At 40.6% G+C, this 21881-nt stretch overlaps 1 protein-coding gene across 1 annotated transcript in view; it reads right to left on the bottom strand.

Annotated features, from left to right (window-relative positions):
* The window catches only part of SVEP1 (sushi, von Willebrand factor type A, EGF and pentraxin domain containing 1), a 206957-nt gene extending 186916 nt beyond the window's left edge, over window positions 1–20041 (bottom strand). The window contains exon 1 of the mRNA XM_070375127.1: window positions 19136–20041. Coding sequence (XP_070231228.1) covers window positions 19136–19672 — 537 coding nt within the window. The 5' untranslated portion in view covers window positions 19673–20041. The remainder of the gene's footprint in view (window positions 1–19135) is intronic.
* Window positions 20042–21881: the final 1840 nt, after the last annotated feature.

Raw genomic sequence — 21881 nt, 5'->3', positions numbered from 1 at the left:
ATATCTCCACTTGTACCAGCTCTTTGGAAGCCAGATCAAAGTTCATCTCCTCAGTGAAACTTTCCCAAAAATTAAACCCACCTCAGTGTCCTCCACTACCTTCCATTACACCAACCCCATCATAATTACAGTTTACACATTTGTGGTTCAGTTGCTCAGTCATGTCCGGCACTTTGTGACCCCGTGGACTGCACCATGCCAGGCTTCCTTGTCCTTCACCATCTCCTGGAGTTTGCTCAAATTCATGTCTACTGAGTCAGTGATGCTATCCAACCGTCTTGTACTGTCATCCCCTTCTTCTCCTGCCTTCAATCCTTCCCAGAATCAGGGTCTTTTCTAATGAGTCACATACATCTGGCCATATCCCAAGCTAACAAGATACTCTACTGCAAGGCTGACTCATATTTTTACTCTACTGAAGATCAAAAAATAACTATGAAATAAGTGGATGAAACAATAAACAAGCAGATGTCTTAATTTTCACTAGCTATATGTCCAACATGCAAAATAAGCTAATAAATTACAGGCCAAAATTTTTGGTACAGTAATTTTGCTATGCAATTGTGAAATGAAAAAATCTTACGAATGTTGCAGTTTAAACTTAATCCACCAAACCTGTATGGAGCCTCTACTATAAACCAAGCACTGTGCTACAGATTTTTAATCATTCTATTTGATGATACAACAGAACCACTCACTAAAAACAAACAAGCCAAAAATAAAGCAATGACAAAAGCACTAGTCAAAAGATTATTCTGCAGTAACTGAGCTTTGCTATTCATACTGTAATATAAAATCAATTATATATAGTAAGTCTTATTTACTCAGGCTTTCTAGACTGAAAAAAAAATGTTGGCTTGAGTAAGATTTAGGCTATTTTTTATAAGTCTAGCCAAATCAGCAGAGAAGGCAATGGCCACCCACTCCAGTATTCTTGCCTGGAAAATCCCATGAACGGAGGAGCCTGGTAGGCTGCAGTCCATGGGGTCGCTAAGAGTCAGACACAACTGAGCGACTTCACTTTCACTTTTGACTTTTATGCACTGGAGAAGGAAATGGCAAACCCACTCCAGTGTTCTTGCCTAGTGAATCCCAGGGACGGGGGAGCCTGGTGGGCTGCCGTCTATAGGGTCACACAGAGTTGGACTGAAGCGACTTAGCAGCAGCAGCAGCAGCCAAATCAGAAATGACCCCAAGGGTCAAAGAAGAACTTAATCTCAGATTTATGGTCACAGAGTTTTTCCACCCACATACATGCTTTAGTTATCAAACACAGACAGAAAACATTCTAAAGTGGACCCACTGGGACAGTATATCAAATTGAGAAATGGTGTGCACGGGAGTTGATGAGTAGTAGACTTAATCCAGACTGTAAAAAAAATCAACAGAAGAAACACACAAAAGATCAAACAGTCTTTCAGTAATGCCAAATTCCACCATCCGTTCTAAAAACATGCCGGGAATAAAGAAAATGTGGATAGCAAAAAGTGTACTTATCAGAATCCAAATGACAGCAAAAGAAGGCTAAATGACATGTCACTCAAACTGCTAATTTACTACAAAATAATAAGATAAAAATTCAAATTTATGATTAACATTGTTATCAATCAACTTATAAAGTGATTTCAGCTGACATGTTAAATGTCCATACAGTATAACTGAGTAGCTGTTAGCCCATAAAGTCAGAGATATTAGGAGTCTATTCTTTTGCTCACATCAAGTGGTCAGAGCAGAAAGCAACCTCGAATGATACCTGGGTATCAGTTTATGGTTTTACAAATGACTGAGGCAAAGAATACAAGGGTACTGACTTAATATAACAGAAAGAATAAACCAATGGGCAAAAACATGCTTGAAGCGTTCTCATTAAATTTAATAACAAGGCTAGACCGTCTCATTACTTCTATGTGGAAAGTCTAATATAATGAGGCAAGAAATGGAAATGTATAATTAAAAAATTTTATATTTTTTTCAGATGAAACAGAATTAAATTGTGAGGAAATATTGAGAAACGTTGAGAAAGAGGCATGCAAGGGATGACTGTTTTAACTGCAAAGTTCTGAAATGACAGCTTACTGGTAATACTTAAAAATTCAGTTGTGATAAAATAGGAAGGCAATTTTTGGAGAATTTTACTGTATGGGGAAATTTTCAATTTGCAGCTTTAAAAATAAAACTTAAAAAACATTCTTTCACTACATAATTATATACGTTCTCATACACATATAAAAAAAGAGTAAAAGACAAAAACTATAATAGCTATATTTTTCTGTTTCACCTAAAACTATTAATTGATCTATTATTTACATAGTAAGGAAAAGATACAAAAATTATTTGTAGAGAAGCACTTGCAAATGGAAGTCAGTAAAATTTCTCAATGGTTACCCTTGAATTAAAGGTATATGGACTATTTCAAGATAAAAATCGATAAAGGGTGTTTTAACCACGCCTGGTAGTCAATAAAGATTTGATATCCACTGAGTTAGCTTGAGAAAAGCAGGGGGGTTATTAGAAGTATATAAAAATCTTTCTCCAAACCTAAGAGCCAGGAGAGGAAATGGGCTTTAAGAAGAACTGGAACCAGGAATGATCAAGCCACAGGGACCATGGTGGCCGCTCCCTCCACCCTTCCATCTCTTTCTTGCTGGGGCCATGCTGTATCATGTTTCAGCTTCTGTCACCCTGACAGGATTCCTCTGGTTCTCCCTGCATAGTCTTACCTCTGTTTCCTACCTACTGGGAAAAAAGTTCTACTCTCTCAGAGTTCTTTGTGCCTGAGTCCAAGTTCCCAGGAGAAAGACTACAAATGATACATCCGAAACGCTGGCTTGCCACCCACAATCCATCCAGAATGGGACAATCTCCGCAGGGGGACAAAGGATTGAGGAGAAATATGGGTGTGAGTCTCAGGGGAAAATGGATGTTGACATGGACTACAGAAGAAATGAGCTACCAGGGAAAGGAAGAATTCAATGCTGTGCCTAGACCTGTCCAGCAGAAAAACTGCTTTGGAAATTTATCAGGTCAAACTGTCCTTCCAAAAAATCACCAAATGCTAGGAAACATGGTGTAGAGAATTCAAGTGTAAACATGTAACTGAGAAAGTAGAAACACATTATTTATGATCCAAAGCTGTCAGGAAAGATGTCTTTTTACCAGGTATTTCAATAGTAACTATGAAGGAAAGCTTAGCAGGAGCTTGTACAAGTGTGCATACTAAGTCACTTTAGTTGTGTCCAACTCTTTGCAACTCTATGGGCAGTAGCTTGCCAGGCTCCTTTGTCCATGGGAAACTGGAGTGGGTTGCCATACCTTCCTCCAGGGGATCTTCCTAACCCCGGGATTGAACCTGTGTCTCTTGCGTCTCCTGCATTGGCAGGCAGCTCCTTCACCACTAGAGCCACCTGGGAAGCCCTTAGCAGGAGTTTGCTGCTACTGCTGCTAAGTCGCTTCAGTCGTGTCCGACTCTGTGCGACCCCACAGACGGCAGCCCATCAGGCTCCCCCGTCCCTGGGATTCTCCAGGCAAGAACACTGGAGTGGGTTGCCATTTCCTTCTCCAATGCATGAAAGTGAAAAGTGAAAGTGAAGTCGCTCAGTCGTGTCTGACTCTTAGCGACCCCATGGACTGCAGCCTACCAGGCTCCTCCGTCCATGGGATTTTCCAGGCAAGAGTACTGGAGTGGGGTGCCATTGCCTTTAGAATATACTAAACACACAGAGAATCTAACCATTCTATTGTAAATATCTGGGGTTTCAGGAACAACCCAACTTTTCAAAAAGCCAGACATATTTTACATCAACTGCAGTGACGCATGGGAGATTCAAAGACGGTGGAGGTTGAGAGGAGATTCTCAGTTCATGAACTTACTGTGTATTGTATTTGGTTAAATCAGCCTAAATTTATCAAAAAACACATTTAATTGTAACATTTATTAGCATTCTAAATAAATGATATTTGGAAGTTTATTTTTTCTTTTTTTAAAAAATATTTTTGTTTTGCTCTGTATTTCAACTTGTATGAAGATCTACATTAATTGCCATTACAGTGTTGTTTTTTTTTTTTTTTTGCAAATCTCTTTATTTTTTATCATTGGAATAAAACTGCTTTATAATGTTATATATTTTCTGCTGTACAACCAAGTGAATCACTTGTATGTATATATTTATCCCCTCCCTCTTCAGCCTCCCTCCCAGCTCCCCCATCCCATCTCTCTAGGTCATCACAGACCATTGAGCTGAGCTCCCTGTGCTATACAGCAGCTTCCCACTTGTTATCATGTATGTGTTTCATATTTTTAACAAAACTGTAATTAGACCCTAAATGGTTTACAGTTGAGTTTGCATAGAAGACTTATCATATGTATATATTTAAGTGATTAATCAAAGACTGTAGTCATATTTACATCCATCATCATTCAAAAGTGTTGACTTTTAAAATTACTATAGTATAGTCTCTAGCGAATTAAACAACTCATATAAATACATGCTTAGAACACTGACAATGTTCCTTAAATATGCACTGAATATATAAATGAATCCAGTTCATTACCTAAGGTACTTGAAGAAAGATTTGTCTAAGCATTGATGATCATGGAGCCGATTGCTAAAGTGAGGTTTTCTTATCTGAAGAAACTACTAAAATAGTCTTAAGGGTGATTGTTTTTCTTTTGTGAGCTGGAATGGCATATTAAAAAAAAAAAAAAAAGGAGGGAACGCAATTACGCAGAGGAACACTGAGTATCCCAGATCAGGATAAATTAATTTAGTTGGAAGACCACGTTTTATACTGAGGCTTGGCAAATAAATTTACAGACTTAAGTTTACACAGGATGACATTTTGAGACACGGTGTAGAAGTATCTAGGACTAAAAAATGGACCAGCAGAGATCAGCCTTTCAATAGGAACTGTCCTTTACCCAAAGGCAAAGGTTCCAATGCCTGTCCTGTTTCTGGGTCTCAGTTTTCCACTTCTCAGCTCTCTGATGGTATAAACTAGAGGAGGGTGTTAGGCAGGGGCTGAAGGAGATTGGGTAGGGCTGCACATGTGTGTGTCCTAAGTCGCTTTCAGTCGTGTCCTACTCTTTGTGACCCTATGGACACATTGTAGCCCACCTGGCTCCTCTGTCCAGGGAATTCTCCAGGCAAGAATACTGGAGTGAATTGCCATGCCCTCCTCCTGAGGATCTTCCCAACCCAGGGATCGAACCTTCGTCTCTTCCATCTCCAGCATTGGGTTCTCTACCACTAGCACCATCTGGGAAGCCTGTAGGCTTGTACAGCATCCATGAACTCTGAGGACTGTATCACTCGCAGCTGGTGAGTGGCTCTCCTTAAAATGTGGACCATTCAGTGCTTGTTACTTTAAACCATGGGTCCCAGTGCCAAATCTGAGACCACAGAGAAAGTCCTACATCACATCCTGTTGCCGATGAATACTCAAAATGTAGACTTTTTACTACTCATTAGATACAAACAGCCTAAACTTTGGTATCTTTATTGCTAGAAACTTCCAACAATAACTGCCTGGAATCATCACTTTGGGAGCAACATTTAAAAGCCAAGCATGCATATTTTAAAGAGAATTGTGACTAAGAAGAGAGAAATCTTGGCTAGAAAAAGTACTGAGAAAAACAAATAAAAATTGCCAAATTTCTTTCAAAGTCAATGACAGATTCATCTGGAAAGGTAAAACCTACAAAACAGAATCAAGACGAGGCTGTATTTGCAGACATGACTCGATTGGTATAGGTCAAAATGAGTGAGCCAAGTTGAAAGAGATGCCATTATCAAAACAGTCTATCAAATAACACAGCTGAATGTGGCTGAACACCCTTTACCAACAATAGCAAGCAAACAAGCTGCCTGTTTCTGCATAGGACAAAATCACGATAAAAAAAAATGAACTTTGAGAGCTAGGGAAGAATGGATTATGGAAACTGGGTCCTTTGAGGCATTTATTTACATGTGGGGATATTAATGGATTGTGTGTGTTAGTCGTTCAGTCATGTCCGACTCTCCACGACCCCAAGGACTGTAGTCCACCAGGCTCCTCCATCCATGGAATTCTCTAGGCAAGAATACTGGAGTGGGTTGCCATTTCCTTCTCCGAGGAAATTAACAGATTAGAGAACATCTTTCAGCACTGAGAATGTCTTTTTTTTTTAATGAAGGAGAAGGAAAGAGTGGCTTTATTTCTTTGCCAGGCAAAGGGGGAGCACAGTGGGCTAGCGCCTCAGTTACTGTCAAGAATGTCCTTGATGAGTGAAAGTAAGAGGGATTGATGGGGTAGTGGGTCAGCACCCCTCTCCGTGTGTGACAAGCCAAAAGGAGGGCCATGTTCCCCTAACCTCTCAGCAAGTGATGGAGTCAGTTTCCACCATCTGCACCCTCAGCACTCTGCTCTGTGTCACATCGTGGCCAGCCATCCAAACTCCTCTGAGCAAACGCTGAAACAACCTCTGTCATCTGTGTGCAGATTTTTATGTGAGTTTCGATCCTCAAGAGGCAATGTGACACTAGGAAGGAGAAAGGGGACAGCTGGAGGGCATAACAGAATGTGTAGGGTCAGCGCTTTCAACCCAGGACAAAGCTCCAGTTCGGATGGGTTCAGTGCAATAGCATTTGGTGCTTGGCAAAAAAAAAAGATTCGATTGTTTTACTTCAATTTCCTGATAATCAGCTGAAGTATCATTTTTATTTCTTAAATCTGGGCTGTAATGTGGGATAGAATATAAAGTTCTTATGACAATTTAGGCAAAAGCTGAGATTTAAAAGGATTTTTATACTTGAGACCAATCGCTTCAGGCTACACCTCCAGATGCCCCAAAGGCATGTCTTCAATCATCTGTGTCCAGATGAGCAATGATATGTCACTTCCCAGTAAGTAACACATGTTCATTATAACTAGTTTTTCAAAGGCAGAAGAAACGGATTTATTTAAATGAATAAATATATTACATATTGATAACTATGGTTAATATTTTGACATTTTTATTCCCAGTTTTATTGAGTAAATTTATTTTATGAAACTGGACTTTTACAATATAAACACACAGAAAGTTTTGGCTCATTTAATATGATATTTGGCCAATTTACAAGGCCATTAAATAGCCTTTAAAGATAGGATGTTATTGAATATATTTCACTGAATATGTTTTTATTTTGTTAAGCTTGGAACTTGGTTTTTTCTGCCTCTAGTTTCTGGACATAGCGCCAGCCATCAGAGTTACCGTCTGGTCCCCGATACCCCATTCTCACCCTTCCCCTGGGAAGGGGGCTTCCTCAGCCTCTCCCTCTCCCCTTTTCTTCACCTTTGGCAGCCTGTCTGTGTTTTATAAAGACAGGTTCCATGTGTCCAGCACCGCCTGCTTCTGGGGATGCAAGTCAATCTAATTTAAAGATTCAGTATTAGGGACTTATGTACCTGAGCCACATTCTGTATTAACCTGATGAAGGCATTCTTGATTCTCCACCTGCCTTCTGCTATATTATAATTCAACTGATTCAGAACTCAGAGGTGGAAAAGGTGTCATTTATTAAACTCTTCCAAATCACAGCCAGATTGCATTATAATTCAACTGATTTAGAATTCAGGAAAGATGGGTCATTTATTAAACCCTCCCAAATCAAAGCCAAATGGTTTCTAAATTCCTATTCCAAACAATGCTGGGATGAACAGCCTTTTACAGGAATCTTTGTATGTTTCTTGAACGATTTCTTATGAGAAGCGAGTTCTCTGATGGGGAATAACTTAGTTTTACTGTTCATACTTTTAAGACTGCAAAATACTGCCAGTCTACCATATCACTCTGGAAACATACTGCCAATGTTTAAATACACAGATGTACTGTGAATGTCTACACGAAGAGAAGCACAGCTTTTAAGAGAAACGTCTTGAAGAGAGAAGAAAGAAATGTTCTGAAGAAGGTCTTCCTTGACTGAGGGAAGAGACCCTTAACTCTACTAAAGGTAAGGAAGTATGGTTAAACACAGAGATGGAACTACTAGAAATTTGAAAGAGTTCATATCTGAGAAAATTAGAAGTGTATGTACTAACTGTATACACATTACATACATTTTAAATATCACTGGAAATTTTATAAAATTGTATTTTACAGTAGCAACCAGGATATCCTATAACCAGTAGAGCAGGAAGGACATTAAACAATGAAAACTTTCAGGATCATTTTGGAGGGAATTAATAGTGCATCGAACTCATGTACCTCAAAATATATTTTCTATACCCACTCTTGAACTGGAAAAATACCCAACTTGAATTTCATTTAGTAAATGACTAAGTGGGCTTCCCAGGTGGCTCAGTGGTAAAGAATCCACCTGCCAGTGCAGGAGATGCAGGAAACATGGGTTTGATCCCTGGGTTGGGAAGATCCCCTGAAAGAGGAAACAGCAACTCACTCCGGTATTCTTGCCTGGAAAATCTCATGGACAGAGGAGCCTGGAGGGCTACAGTCCTCCAGAGTCACAGAGTTGGACATGACCAAGTGATTTGAGAACAGGCATGTGCACACAGATAGATACACACACACACACACACACAATGACTAAGTACATTTACTCTATAAACTTTCTTTACTCCATAAATGATTCAGTCTTATAATAAGCCCTGCTAAGAACTTTCTTTGAAATGTTTTTTCTTATTAATCTCATAGGAAGTTTTGTCCTTAATTTTGAAAGACATCTATTTGCAAAACAAGCTACAAAACAAGGTAGCTGTCACTATCTCAACATATCTAGTTATCAGACTCTCTCCTCAAGGTTATAGCTTTCACATTCACTGAAGCTAAGAAGAAAGCATGCTCTGAATCTGAAAAATTGTTATTGCTTGACCCTTTACACAAAGAAAATGGCAACTGCTTGAATGACCCCATGACAAAGACAGAGAGCAAGGAAGATGAATATTTTAAAAATCTTTTCATCAAAATAGATTAAGAAAATGCACCTACTAATGGGCTGCAGATTTCATTTTCTTCCCACTATCATTCATTTCAAGTGAAGCCCTGTAACAACATCCATGGGCTACAACAACATCTCAGAATGTTTCCTATCCACAATTAGCCCCCAGGCTAAAGCAGGTTACTGTATGTAAGCAGATCCTATGCCAGAAAGACATTCTTCATACGGCTGGGGGAGATTTAGAGAACAGTCTTAAAAATCTATGGGAAAGACCGAGATAATACAGAACAGGAAATTCCTTTTAATGTAGAAGTCTCTTAACCTGACAGCTTCCTCTGAAAAGTCAAAGGAGAACCACATTTTCCTGAGAAAGGTTCATTTGGGTTTCATAAACTGACAATAAAATATTGATTACATTTTGTGGGATGTGTTTATTTCCCCGTGATGCTCAGTATAATCTTTTACTTGGGGGTGAATGCCGTATTATTTAGAAGCTTCTGGGAAACTAAGAGAAGTTTCTGTTGCCAAAATTTAAATGGATTGCTCAGGAACTTTGAAAGCTTTTTTCTAAAAAAAAAAAAGGATAAAGGTATTCTGCAGTGAGGCAAGGCCTGGCTTTGCCATCTTGAGCTGGGTTAGGCCATTTGAGGAAGAAACAAAGTGGATTTCCAGACATTTCTTTGGTCACACACACACACACACACACTCTTCCTGACACACTGGTTTGGTAAAGACCCCTCATCACTTCCTCAGTATCCACATTCTCCTTCCTCTTCAGTAATAAAATTCCATAAAGCTAAGGATGGAATTGAGACCAGGTTCCCCCCGCAATGAGATCTACGTGAAAGTATTGGTTGAATTGCTACAGTCTTCTTAAAGACCAATCTTTGTCCTTTCTTCCTTCTGGGGTCTGGAATGAGTCCCTGATGGTAGGAGCTCCAATAGCCATCTTGGACCATGAAGTAAGCAGAAAATGATAGAGCAGAGGGCTGAAAGCAATAACTCTGGATCCCCAAAGACAGAGCTGCTGTATTTGCTCTGACTTTTCTACTCAAGACTTAATGTGAGAGAGAACCAACTGTTTATCATGTTTAAGCCAGTGGTACTTTAGAGTTTTCTACTACATCCAGCTAAATTTAATCTTAGCTAATTTATTGGGTTAAAAAGCAAGCTCAGAAGACAAGCTAGAAGGGATTAAACCATCTCAGGGTCTGCCAATGATTTGTCTTGTGTTAGGGTGTGGAACACAATCAAGGATCACAAAATGAAATTCTAAGTATCAGGTGGTGGTGGTTAGTCTCTAAGTTATGTTCTACTCTTGTGACCCCATGGACTATAGCCTGCCAGGCTCTGTTCATGAGATTTCCCAAGCAAGAGTACTGGCTGCTGCTAAGTCGCTTCAGTCGTGTCCGACTCTGTGTGACCCCATAGACGGTAGCCCACCAGGCTCCCCCATCCCTGGGATTCTCCAGGCAAAAATACTGGAGTGGGTCGCCAATTCCTTCTCCAGGGGATCTTCTCAACCAAGGGGTTGAACCCAGGTCTGTCTCTTGTACTGCAGGTGATTTCCTGCATTGCAGGCAGATTCTTTACCAAATGAGCCACCAGGGAAGCCCAAGTGCCAGACGCTGATTAGTTGTGAGAAATCACACCCAGAACTGTTAAATATTCCAGTCTGTCGAGAGTAAAGCTCCAAACTTAGGTTTTTTTTAAAAAAATGCTATCTCCTGATTTTAAAATGCCTGCCAAAATTAGAACATATATTAAATATGCATATATATTTTAAAATACACAAATACATACACACACACACACACAGGCCACATATATCACACATATTGAAGGCCAATTGAAAAGCAGCCATGGAATGAATATAGCTTGAAAGCCACAGTTTTTGTCTTCTGGGTTAGACTGGCATTATATCTTCTGTAACATTTTCAAAGCTCTGGAGATGGAATTCCCTGCTTCCCCCTGGCTTTTGATGCAACTCAACACATGAAGGTAATACAGTAAGATGTGGGTGGGGGGAGGGGAGGAGAAAGACCAGATGACAAATCAGATATCTCTATTGACTCTGCCTTTGGCCTTTACTTAGCCTTGTAAGTAGCATTTAGTTACCTAACCTCTCCTCGTATCCATGTCTTTTCTGTAAAACTAAGTCTTTAAAATCATAACATAAAAGTGCTTTGAAAATTACAGGTCACTTTACAAATTAAAGGTATATCTGGTCAAGAATGAATACATTTAATAATTCTCCTTCACGGTCATTGTTAAGAGAAATCCTCTTTAGCACATTTTTACTTCGAGAACACTGGGGGAGGCTTTCCGATCTTTGGACCACAGAAGTGAAGTAGAAAGAGCAGTCTACCCTTCCCCTGTGTTTAAATAATAAGTCATTGACCAAATATCTTTATGATGCATTTCGACCAAACATCATAGAATACTGGTAGCCAATAGTGATGTGTCTTTAACAGTAACACAGATACACCTTCTGAATACATTTCACGGTGCTCTGTATGCTGGGAATAACAAAACTAATAAAACATGCAGATACTAGACTAAGAAGAAACTGGAATTCAATATTTGATAATTATTTGTGCACGTGCTCCCTCTCCCTCTCTTCCTCTCTCTCTCCCACAAATGATTTTCAGTACCATCTTTACCTGGGAAATATATAAGAGGTCTGGTTCAGTTTAAGCACTGAGGCTTCATTCATGCATTCATTCACATGTCTAACATCCTGATGGGATTACAAAAGAAGTTCCTATAGAAGACCAAGGCAATATGAAAACTGTTGAAAAATTTAAGAAGCACAAAAGAGAGGCCATTTTCAGAGGCCCGTTTAGAAAGATCATCTTTCTAGCATCAGAAAAGAACTTAGCTCCCTCAACAGTGAGGAATTCTTGACATTTAAAGCAAGAGTCTCTGAGTCTGGAGCAGCTGAATCCACTGCAGACTGAATGACTCCCTCACACCCTTTCCAACAGGGAAGGAGAACCTACACCTTCCTTATTCCTTCAGCGTTCAGGTCATCAGAAAGACTGCTGCACAGACTGTTATTGGTTCATTGTATGAAAATAAAATAGCTCTAATCTAGTAGTCTCTCACACAACTCCAGGTTTTATCAGAAACATAAAAGCAGATACTTTTTTCCTACAAGGCTGAGAGCAGAATACTCCCCAGGTAAAGGCGTGAACACGCACCAGTGTGGACATATAACGATGATCTCCTTTCCTTGAAGCAAGGAGGAGTTTCTGCCTATCTATTCCCAGTCTTCTGTCCCTCTATAGCACAGATTTTTGGAGAGGCAGCATATTCCCCACCAGAGGATCATATTTCTGGAACTCTGGAGCAAAAAAGAACTTTTTTTCAAAGGAAGCTCCATACTATGGTTGTATGCTGCTGCTGCTGCTGCTGCCAAGTCGCATCAGTCATGTCCGACTCTGTGCCACCCCATAGACGGCAGCCCATCGGGCTCCCCTGTCCCTGCGATTCTCCAGGCAAGAACACTGGAGTGGGTTGCCATTTCCTTCTCCAATGCATGAAAGTGAAAAGTGAAAGTGAAGTCGCTCAGTCGTGTCTGACCCTCAGCGACCCCATGGACTGCAGCCTACCAGGCTCCTCCGTCCATGGGATTTTCCAGGCAAGGGTCCTAGAGTGGGGTGCCATTGCCTTCTCTGATGTTTGTATAACAGATAGCAAAAGTGAAGTGGAAGGAGGGGCTCTGATTTCATGATAATGTGAAATGCTTAGATGTTGAAGAGTTTTGCATGCAGAAAGGGGTCAACCCCAAAACACACTTGAGGAAAGGCAATTTATAAATACATGATGGAGAGGAAAACCAAGAAGAAAGGTTGTTCTGAAATAGTCATCCCTTGGAAAGGAAAAGCTGAAGAGCATTTCGTTTATTTTTTAAAAGACTTTCATGTAATTAAGTTCAAGGTGCTAAATCTTTCCCTATTCTATTGACGGTGTCTTTGCAAAGATCTGTACTGCCTGCCAGTTTCACTGCTTTTGTCCTGTACTCTTTGATAAGTGCTGGGGATGGTCCCCAAGAAAAAAACATCTACACTGCAGTTCATCCATTCAAATAAAGTGCGTCCAAGCATATATTCTCTCATCAAGTGGTACAACTCTGACACCCTATAAAAAGTGAAGCAACACCATTATCCTTTTTGTTTGGTCAATCATATGCACTGACAGATAACAGCAAATTTCAAGTTGGTAAAGAAAGTTCTCCATCTCGAGATTTTACATAAGAGGAATAAGGTGTCTGAATTGGGAGGTAGCCATGCACTCGCGTGTGTCAATATGCGTATTTTATGTGTTTGTATATTTGTCTGCCTGTGTTTGTGGCTGTGGACAGTTGTGTGGTCATTCCATTTCAAACGGAAAAGGTTTGAAAAACTCATTTTCCTGGGGTTTTGAGGTTTGAAAAACCTCAAAAATGTACCTGTGACTTTGAATTTCACATCAAGGCTAGACCACAGTCAGTTCCAATATCACCATTCTATGCACACAGGGGAACCTAAAAACTGTCTCATCTCCATGAAAAAATGTCTCAATTCCCAAATCAAACCGTACAGCTTATCATTTTCAGACCAATCTTGTGATAAAACAGGCTTTGATCCCTCTGCCAAAATTCGCATTGAAACTTCTTCTAATGCCATTTCTAAACACTGATCATCTTTTATCAAATTTCTTCATGAATATCTCATTTAAACCTAAGCATGCTCATCAGAGGCCTGGCAAAGTTACAATAACGACATGCAGGTTGCCAGGTTAGACAGGAACTGAGTCCAGCTGACCCTCTCTTGCACCTTCTCATAACCCAACCAAAATGAGAAAAGGAAAATAAAATCAAGGGAAAGTTCAGTTAACACAAACGTTTGAGAAATCCCTGCTTGTTGGATTACAAATGGATCCAGACTGAAGAAAGGCACTGGGACCCCTTTGGCAATTCTACTTTCCAAGACAGGATGTAGTATTTGGAAGGAGAAAGCTGAAGACAGAGTAGGTTTTGAGGAGAGCAGTCTGTACTCGACTCATTATGCATTTAACTGTTTTGAATCAACAATACTGAGAGGCCCTGGGCAGACCTGGCCAAGCCAAACAGAGGAGCTGGTCTATGGCAAGTTCTTCCTGATGCTGCGAGGTTCTTCTCCACTAGGAGTGGAAGCCAGCAGAAAACTCAGCCTATAAAACTGAATCCTGCCTGGGGCAACTGTTAATAGTTCAATACACAGAGGGCATCTTTAGTGAGTTCTTTTCTCTCATAAAGGCCTTTCAAACATCACAAGACAGGGAAAAAAACACAAATGAAAAGTAGATTCAATACACTGATAAAATGGTAGATGCTGTCATCATAAACAAAATTCAAAGGCAAGTGAAACACAGAGAAAAAATACCTGCCGCAGACTTGGGGACAAAAAGGTTAATATCATTAAAATTTAAAGAGTATTTACAAATCACTAAGAAAAAGAACCACTTTCAAATAAAAAATGGTTAATAATCCCAAAGGATTTTAATAGGAATTTTTCAAAAAAGCTATATATGGCCAGTATATTCAAAAAGTGTATGAAAAAAGTGTTCAACGTCACTAATAAAGGGCAATATAAAAATAAGATTCTATTTTTCACATATAAATTAGAGGGTCATGTTCCAATGATACTAACCTGTATTGGCTGCATCCTAGATATGGACTTAGGCACTGCATGTAGAAGTATAATTTGGTACACATTTTCTGCAGAGCCACTTGGCACAGGTATCAGAGGCCTTTAAAACAGGCATCTTCTCTGAAGGAATAATACCCACCAGTTCAGAAATCTGTATTAAGGAAATTATTAGAGATATGAGCAAAGATCTGGTTTTGCCGTGTTGCTCTTAACAGCCTGTGTGTATGTTAGTGGCTCAGTTGTGTCTGACTCAATAAATCCAAGGACTGTAGCCCACCAGGCTTCTCTGTCCATAGAATTCTCCAAGCAAGAATACTGGAGTGGGTAGCCATTTCCTTCTCCAGGGGATCTTCCTAATCCAAGGATCGAACTAGGATCTCCTGCATTACAGGTGGAATCTTTACCATCTGAGCCACCAGAGAAGCCTATAACAGCCTAACTACATGATAATAGGTAATTACATGATACAAATAAACACACATCCTGTAATGGAATACTGTGTGGCCATGAAAAATGATAAAGTAGAAATGTATTTCTTATTATGGAAAGAAGACTGCAAAATATGATGGAAAAGTTAAGTTAAAAAAGAGAATATACAATATGATGCTTTTTTGGGTAAACATTATTTATACATGATATATGTACATGTATGAATATATACCTATTACCTAGACAACTGCAAAAAGATCAAGACGGATATGTGCCAAAATATTACAGTGTATTTTCAGAAAATTTTTCTGATTATTTTATCTTCTAAGATAAACACTTATTATAAGTAAAATAAAATGTGTTTTAAAAAAATGAGTCAAAGAGCAAAACAAGAATCTAGATATAGAAGTCATGTTTAAAAAATTAACAATGTTTCTTTACATCAAGAATAATTGTTTAACTGCTCATATAACTCAGTAACAAAACAAAATCCAATCCAATTGAAAAGTGTTCCAAAGACCTAAATAGGTATTTCTCCAAAGACATACAGATGGCCAACAGGCACACAATAAGACACTCATCATCACTAACTGTTAGAGAAATGCAAATCAAAATTACAATGAGGTAACACCTCACTCCAATCCGAATGGCCATCATCAAAAAATCTACAAGTAGGTGGCGCTACTGGTAAAGAACCTACCTGCCAATGCAGGAAACAAGAGAGGTGGGCTGGATCCCTGGGTTGGGAACAATCCCCTTGAGGATGACATGGAAACCCACTCCAGTATTCTTGCCTGGAGAATCCCAAGGACAGAGGAGGCTGGTGGGCTACAGTCCTTAGGGTCACAAAGAGTCAGACACAACTGAAGTGACTTAGCACAGAACAACAAATGCTGGAGAGGGCGCGGAGAAAAGGGAGCCCTCCAACACCCCTGGCGGGAATGTAAATCAGTGCAGGTGCTATGGAGAACAGAATGGAGGCTTCTTAAATTAAAAACAGAGTTGCCATAAGAGCCAGAAATCCCACTCCTGGGCATATACCCAGGCAAAACTATAATTTGAAAAAATACACGCACCTCTCTGTTAATAGCAGCACTATTTACAATAACCAAGACCTGGAAACAACCTAAACATCAACAGATGCATGGATATAGAAGATGCGGTACATATATACAATGGAATACTACTCAGCCATCGAAATGGATGAAATAATGCCACGCGCAGCAACATAGATGAACCTGAAGATTATCATACCGAGTGAGGTAAGTCAGAAAGAGAAAGACAATGACCATATGATATCACTTATACATGGATTCTAAAACACAACACAAATGAACACGTCTGTGAAACAGAAACAGATTCACAGATATAAAGAAAAGACTGTTTGCCATGGGGAAGGGAAGTCAGGGAGGGAAGGATTGGGTGTTTGGGATTCGCAAATGTAAACTAGCATATACAGGATGGATTAATAATGAGGTCCTGCTACATAGCATAGGGAACTATATTCAATATCCTGTGATAAACCATAATGGAAAAGAATATGGAAATATATGTATAACTGAGTCACTTGGCTGTATAGCAGAAATTAACACAACATTGTAAATAAAATATACTACAATAGAATTTTTTTAATTTTAAAAAAGAATACTTGTTTAACATTTAATTTGTAAAGATGCTATTCATGATAGCAATATTGAATGGAATACATTTAAGTCTAAATTTGAAAAATATATGCAGGACTTAATTACTAGAAATCTATAACTTTATTGAAGGATATGAAAAGAACTGGTTAAAAATGGACATACTGTAGTCTTGACTTGGAAGGACTATAATTATAAAATGTAAATAATTCCCAAGTTAATTCTATATTTTCTATAATGAAATCAAAATCTTGGCTAGTTTCATTTGGAATATGTGAAAATGAATGAAAACTTCATATTAATAAATATATGAGAATTGACTTAAAGAGAAAAAAATAAGAAAATGGAGACTTCTCATGATCAGGTATTTAAATAGGTTGTAAAGTTATAATAATTAAATCATTTTTGCAAAGCTTGAAAGTAATAGATAGATAATAGGATGAACTATCCTATTATCCAGGATAATACAAAATTCATAGAAGGCCAGGAGAAGCTCAAATACCCATAAACTCTTAGTGTATGACAAAAGAGGCATTCAATTAAATTGGAAAAGGATGAATGGCTGGTAAACACATGATGCTGGGGAAACTGTTTAACTATTAAAAAATACAGTTAGACATCTTTGTCATACCATACACTAAAATAAACTCCTGATAGATTAAACTGTGAGATGGGAAAATATTTCTCTGATATGGGAAATGAGAAAGCCATGCTAAGAATATAAGCAAATGTAGGATCTTAAAGACAAAGTTTGATAGATTTGACTATATACAAATTTAAATCATCCATTTAACCACACTGTGATAAACAAAAGCAAAAGGCAGTGAGCTGGAAAAATACAATTGTAGCATGTATACAAATAGTTACCGGTCTTACTATATGAAGAGCTTTTACAAATGACCAAACCAACAAACAAACATACACCATAGTTGCAAAATGGTCAAAAACAATGACCAGGTAATCATCAAAGGAAAAATACAAATGCCCAGTAAATGTATTAGAAAATACTCATTCCACAATAAAATGAAAACAATTGAATTTGCTAAAATGATACCTCTGTTCACCTACCAAATAGGCAAAGACATTAAAAATATTGGCACATGTTACTGGTGACCCTGTGGCAAACTTACTGCTGTGGTACTCTGCTGAAGTGAAGTGAAAGTCATTCAGTTGTGTCCAACTCTTTGGAGCCCTATGGACTATACAGCCCATGGAATTCTCCAGGCCATAATACTGGAGTGGGTAGCCTTTCCCATCTCCAGGGGAATCTTCCCAACCCAGGGATTGAACCCAGGTCTCCCGCATTGCAGGCGGATTCTTTACCAGCTGAGCCATGAGGGAAGTCCAAAAACACTTGGGTAGGTAGCATATCCCTTCTCCAGGGGATCTTCCAGACCCAGGAATCCAACCCGGGTCTCCTGCATTGCAGGCAGATTCTTTACAAACTGAGCTGTGGGGTGGGGTGTGCGGCAACTCTGCTGATGGGAATGTAAATCTATACAACCCTCCAAGGCAGAACTGGACAAAATGTATCAAGTAGTTTACAGATGTTCACATCTCTTAATTTAGCAACTTTACAGAAATTCTTCCTAAGAAAGTAATCAAAGGGGTCTATAAATATTTGTGTTTACCAAAACCTTTGTTTGACAACAGATGACAGGTCAAATAGATTATAAACTATAATAATCTAGCAAGAAAGGTCGGTATATAATAACTACATTATATTAGATATATAATGATATAGGTCATTTCATGATATAACAAGTGAAAAATGTAGGCTACAAAACAGCAAGACACTAGTTTGTTTTAAAGTATGAGCAGATGTGCATAATGGGAAAATATTCAACAACATGTAAACAGTGGCTTTTTAAGGGTGATGAGATTAGACGGTTTTCCCCCCTTTTTCTCTGCTGGTTTCATTCATTTCACACACGCTGGCTTGCTATCGTGTGCCCAACATCTCTATAGGCTCTAAATTTTCTTCAAATGAATATGCATTACACTGTAACCAAAAAAAGTTAAATTTTGGCAAAGTAAAAGTCCAGCATCTGAAACTGACTTCCTTCTTTTAAAAGTCTGGTAAAGGACTCAGAGCAACGAAGTGCATATTGAAAATATAAAATCACATCCCAGAATTGGGGAAATGTTCAGGTCGCTCCACCTCTTACCTTTAGTGACACTTTCTAAAACATACTCACCTGTTAGTTTGCCCACAGTTTGTTCCCACGACAGTGAATGTGAACAGCATCTCAATGACTCCTTCCTAATAGAGTTCTCAAAGACCACTTAATGAACCTGACATCTCCTTAAGCCTTTAAAACCCATCCTTCCAAGGGAACCCCCTCCCTTCCACAACAGGATAGGTATGATTCTGACTTTGGAGATGGGGACGCTTGACTTGGGGTGCTATGGCTGGCCCGAGGCTGAGCCCGGCTTATTGCCGGGCAGGCGGTGGTGGGTGGGAAGGGCACCTTACCGCGGCTTGCTGGAAGGCGCCCTTGGTGTAGGTGCCACCGCCTCGGTAGGTGATGGCCGGGATCTCGCGGCTGAGCAGCGCGCACTTGTGTTGGTGCGCGCGGCGGGAGGAGATGTAATCGACGCGCGGCACCACGTTGTTCTTGGACGAGAAGGTCACGATGGCCACGCGCGTGGCCGTGGGCACCACGGGGAAGTCGGACAGCAGCTTGCGGACGAACTTGAGCTCGCTGAGGAAGTTGGCTTGGCCCACGCTGGACGACTCGTCCACCAGGAAGACGAGCTCCAGGCGCTCGCTGAGCTCTCGCAGCCTCCGCACGCGTCGCCGGAACGCCTGGCCCAGCCGCTCCACTTTGCTCTCCGCGGCCGCCGCGTCCTCGCTGGGCGCGGGCGGCTCCGGCAGCCGCCCGGGGGCTCCGGGCGCCGCCTCGGGGAAGAGGCGGAAGCTGAAATTGCGCGACGGGGACAGCTGCTGAAAGGTCGCCCAGCCTGAAACCAGCGCCAGACCCCAGCAACAAAAGGCCAGGCGCGCCCACATTGCGCTAGAGACGGAGCGGCCGCCCGGAGCGCAGGCGTCCGCCCAGCGCGGAGAGATGCTCGGGCGCCGGGGTCGCCGAGGGGCGTGCGCGGCGCGGGGCGTGGGACGGCGGCCGCGAGCCTCAGCGCTCTCTCATCTGACACTGGGGACACAGTCCAGACTCCTCCGGCAGCCCGAGGATTAGGGAGGGAAGGCGCGCGCTCGCTACCCCTCTCGCTCCCGTCTTTTCTCTCCCCTTACTCCTCCTCCTCCTCGCTCTCCCTGAAGCCTATAAAATGTTTGAAGGCAAGGGGGCAGTCAAGAAGAATCTCCCGCTTCCCTCCTTCTCTCCCTCCTCTGTCTCCCTCTCCCCTCGCCTTCCTCTATCTCTGCCTCTATCTCTCTCCTCCCCCTTCTCCTCCCGGGTTCAAGCCAAAGACTCTCGGAGATTCCATGACACCAGAACCCCGCGTCTGTCAGGCTGTCAACATTCCCGCAGCAAGCGCACCAGCGCCGAAGCCCTGATTGATCCCATATGTCTGGCAGGAGCCGCAGAGGAATTCACTGGAGATGGATCCAGATACCGAGAGTGCCACAGTAATTGGAAACACTTTGTAGAGGAAAACACACACGGACTGGCCAGGGAGTTGAAAGCATCCTTTGAAAATTGCTTGCTCACCTTTTGTGTCTCTTTCCCCCTGTCCGGAGAAACCTCAAAGCCTTCTCCAACTGGATGTTTTATTCGACTTTTGTTGGTGGGGCTTTCTGATCGGTGGGGTGTGTGTGTGTCCTCTTGAGGGTCCCCTCTGGTCACAATATATTGGGGTTGCATCTACCCCTATGCAGCCCATAGAATGACTGCCGTGGCGCTGCACGCATGCATTTATTTATTCATCCATTTGGTTACCCCTTCATTCATTTAGCAAATATTTTTGAGCACCTGTTGTGTGCTAGGACACCCGGGATATAAGGAGGAACACAAATTGACATAGATCTTGTCCCCAAGAAACTTACAGGGTAACAAGTGAGATGACCATTAACCAGATATTTCAGAAATAATGTATATAATTACATCTGACCATGCTAAATTCTATGAAGATCTTAGGCAGATAGACTTGACCTTGAAAGATCAGGGAAGCCTTCACTGAGGACGTGAAGTTTGTGCTGAAATCTGATGATGAGTAAGAGTTTCTATCCCCCAGTCCTCTCTCATATGCCCATGGCCTGTTTCAACAGGTGAGACTCACAGAGGCTTACCTCCTTGACTTTAAATGGCACCTAACACATAACTACATACCTACACAGGTTGCCACCTTGGGGTAGTTTTTTTTCCCCAAAACAAAACCCTGAAAGGGGTATGCAAGTGCAAAGAAGGAGGAAACTTTGCAGAAGAGATGGAGTAAACTTTGCAAAAGTAATTCTAGTGAGGAGTCAGGAGCCTTGTGCAGATACGTTTCTGCAATTATATAAATCACCTGAACCAAGACACTTCCAAGTCTTAGCTTCAGTTTCTATATCTGTTTCATGATGGAAATCAATAATCTCAGAATTTCCTTTGTCTCTAATGTCAGATGATTTAATTCCATCTGTATTTAATGAAATATCTTCACAGTGTATATAATGGTTGAAGTTTTAGGGCTCTGGACTCCGTTTGCCTGGAATGAAATCTGGATTCCGCCATTCAGTAGTTGTATGACCTTGACATCAGTTTGCTCATCTGTAAAATGGAGTGATATTAAATAATAGCATATTAAAGTTATTGGGAAGATATCATACAAAGTTCTTAGACTAGCACTTAGAATATAGCATGTAGTCTACAAATGCTGATTGCTATTATTTCCACATTTAATAATGAATACTCTTCAGATCTTTATTTTCCTAGTAATATTTCTTGACCATCTACCATGCCAGAATATTAGATACTGAGGTATTAAAGCCGAATAAGACTCAGTTCTAATCTTCCAGAAGTTCAAAGGCTATCAGAAGAGAAAACAGACTCTGCAAACGATTATAGAGCAGTAGGACGATTGCAAGGATGGGGAATAGGGAGCAAGAAGAAAAAATTCTCAATCTTCCTGGATCTTCCTGGGGAATAAGCAAGACCTCATTTGAGCTGAGACTGTTGAAAAAGAAGAAGTCTGTCCAAATTTCATCTACTCTGTGTTATTTCAAATACATCATTAAGAGCTAACATTTCAGGACCTTTATGTGCCAGGGACCATGGCAACTA

This window comes from Bos mutus, chromosome 8 (genome assembly GCF_027580195.1).
Source record: "Bos mutus isolate GX-2022 chromosome 8, NWIPB_WYAK_1.1, whole genome shotgun sequence".
NCBI classification, from domain to species: Eukaryota; Metazoa; Chordata; class Mammalia; order Artiodactyla; family Bovidae; genus Bos; species Bos mutus.
The sequence above is the reverse complement of the archived record's forward strand: the minus strand, read 5'-3'. Positions and strand labels throughout refer to the sequence as shown.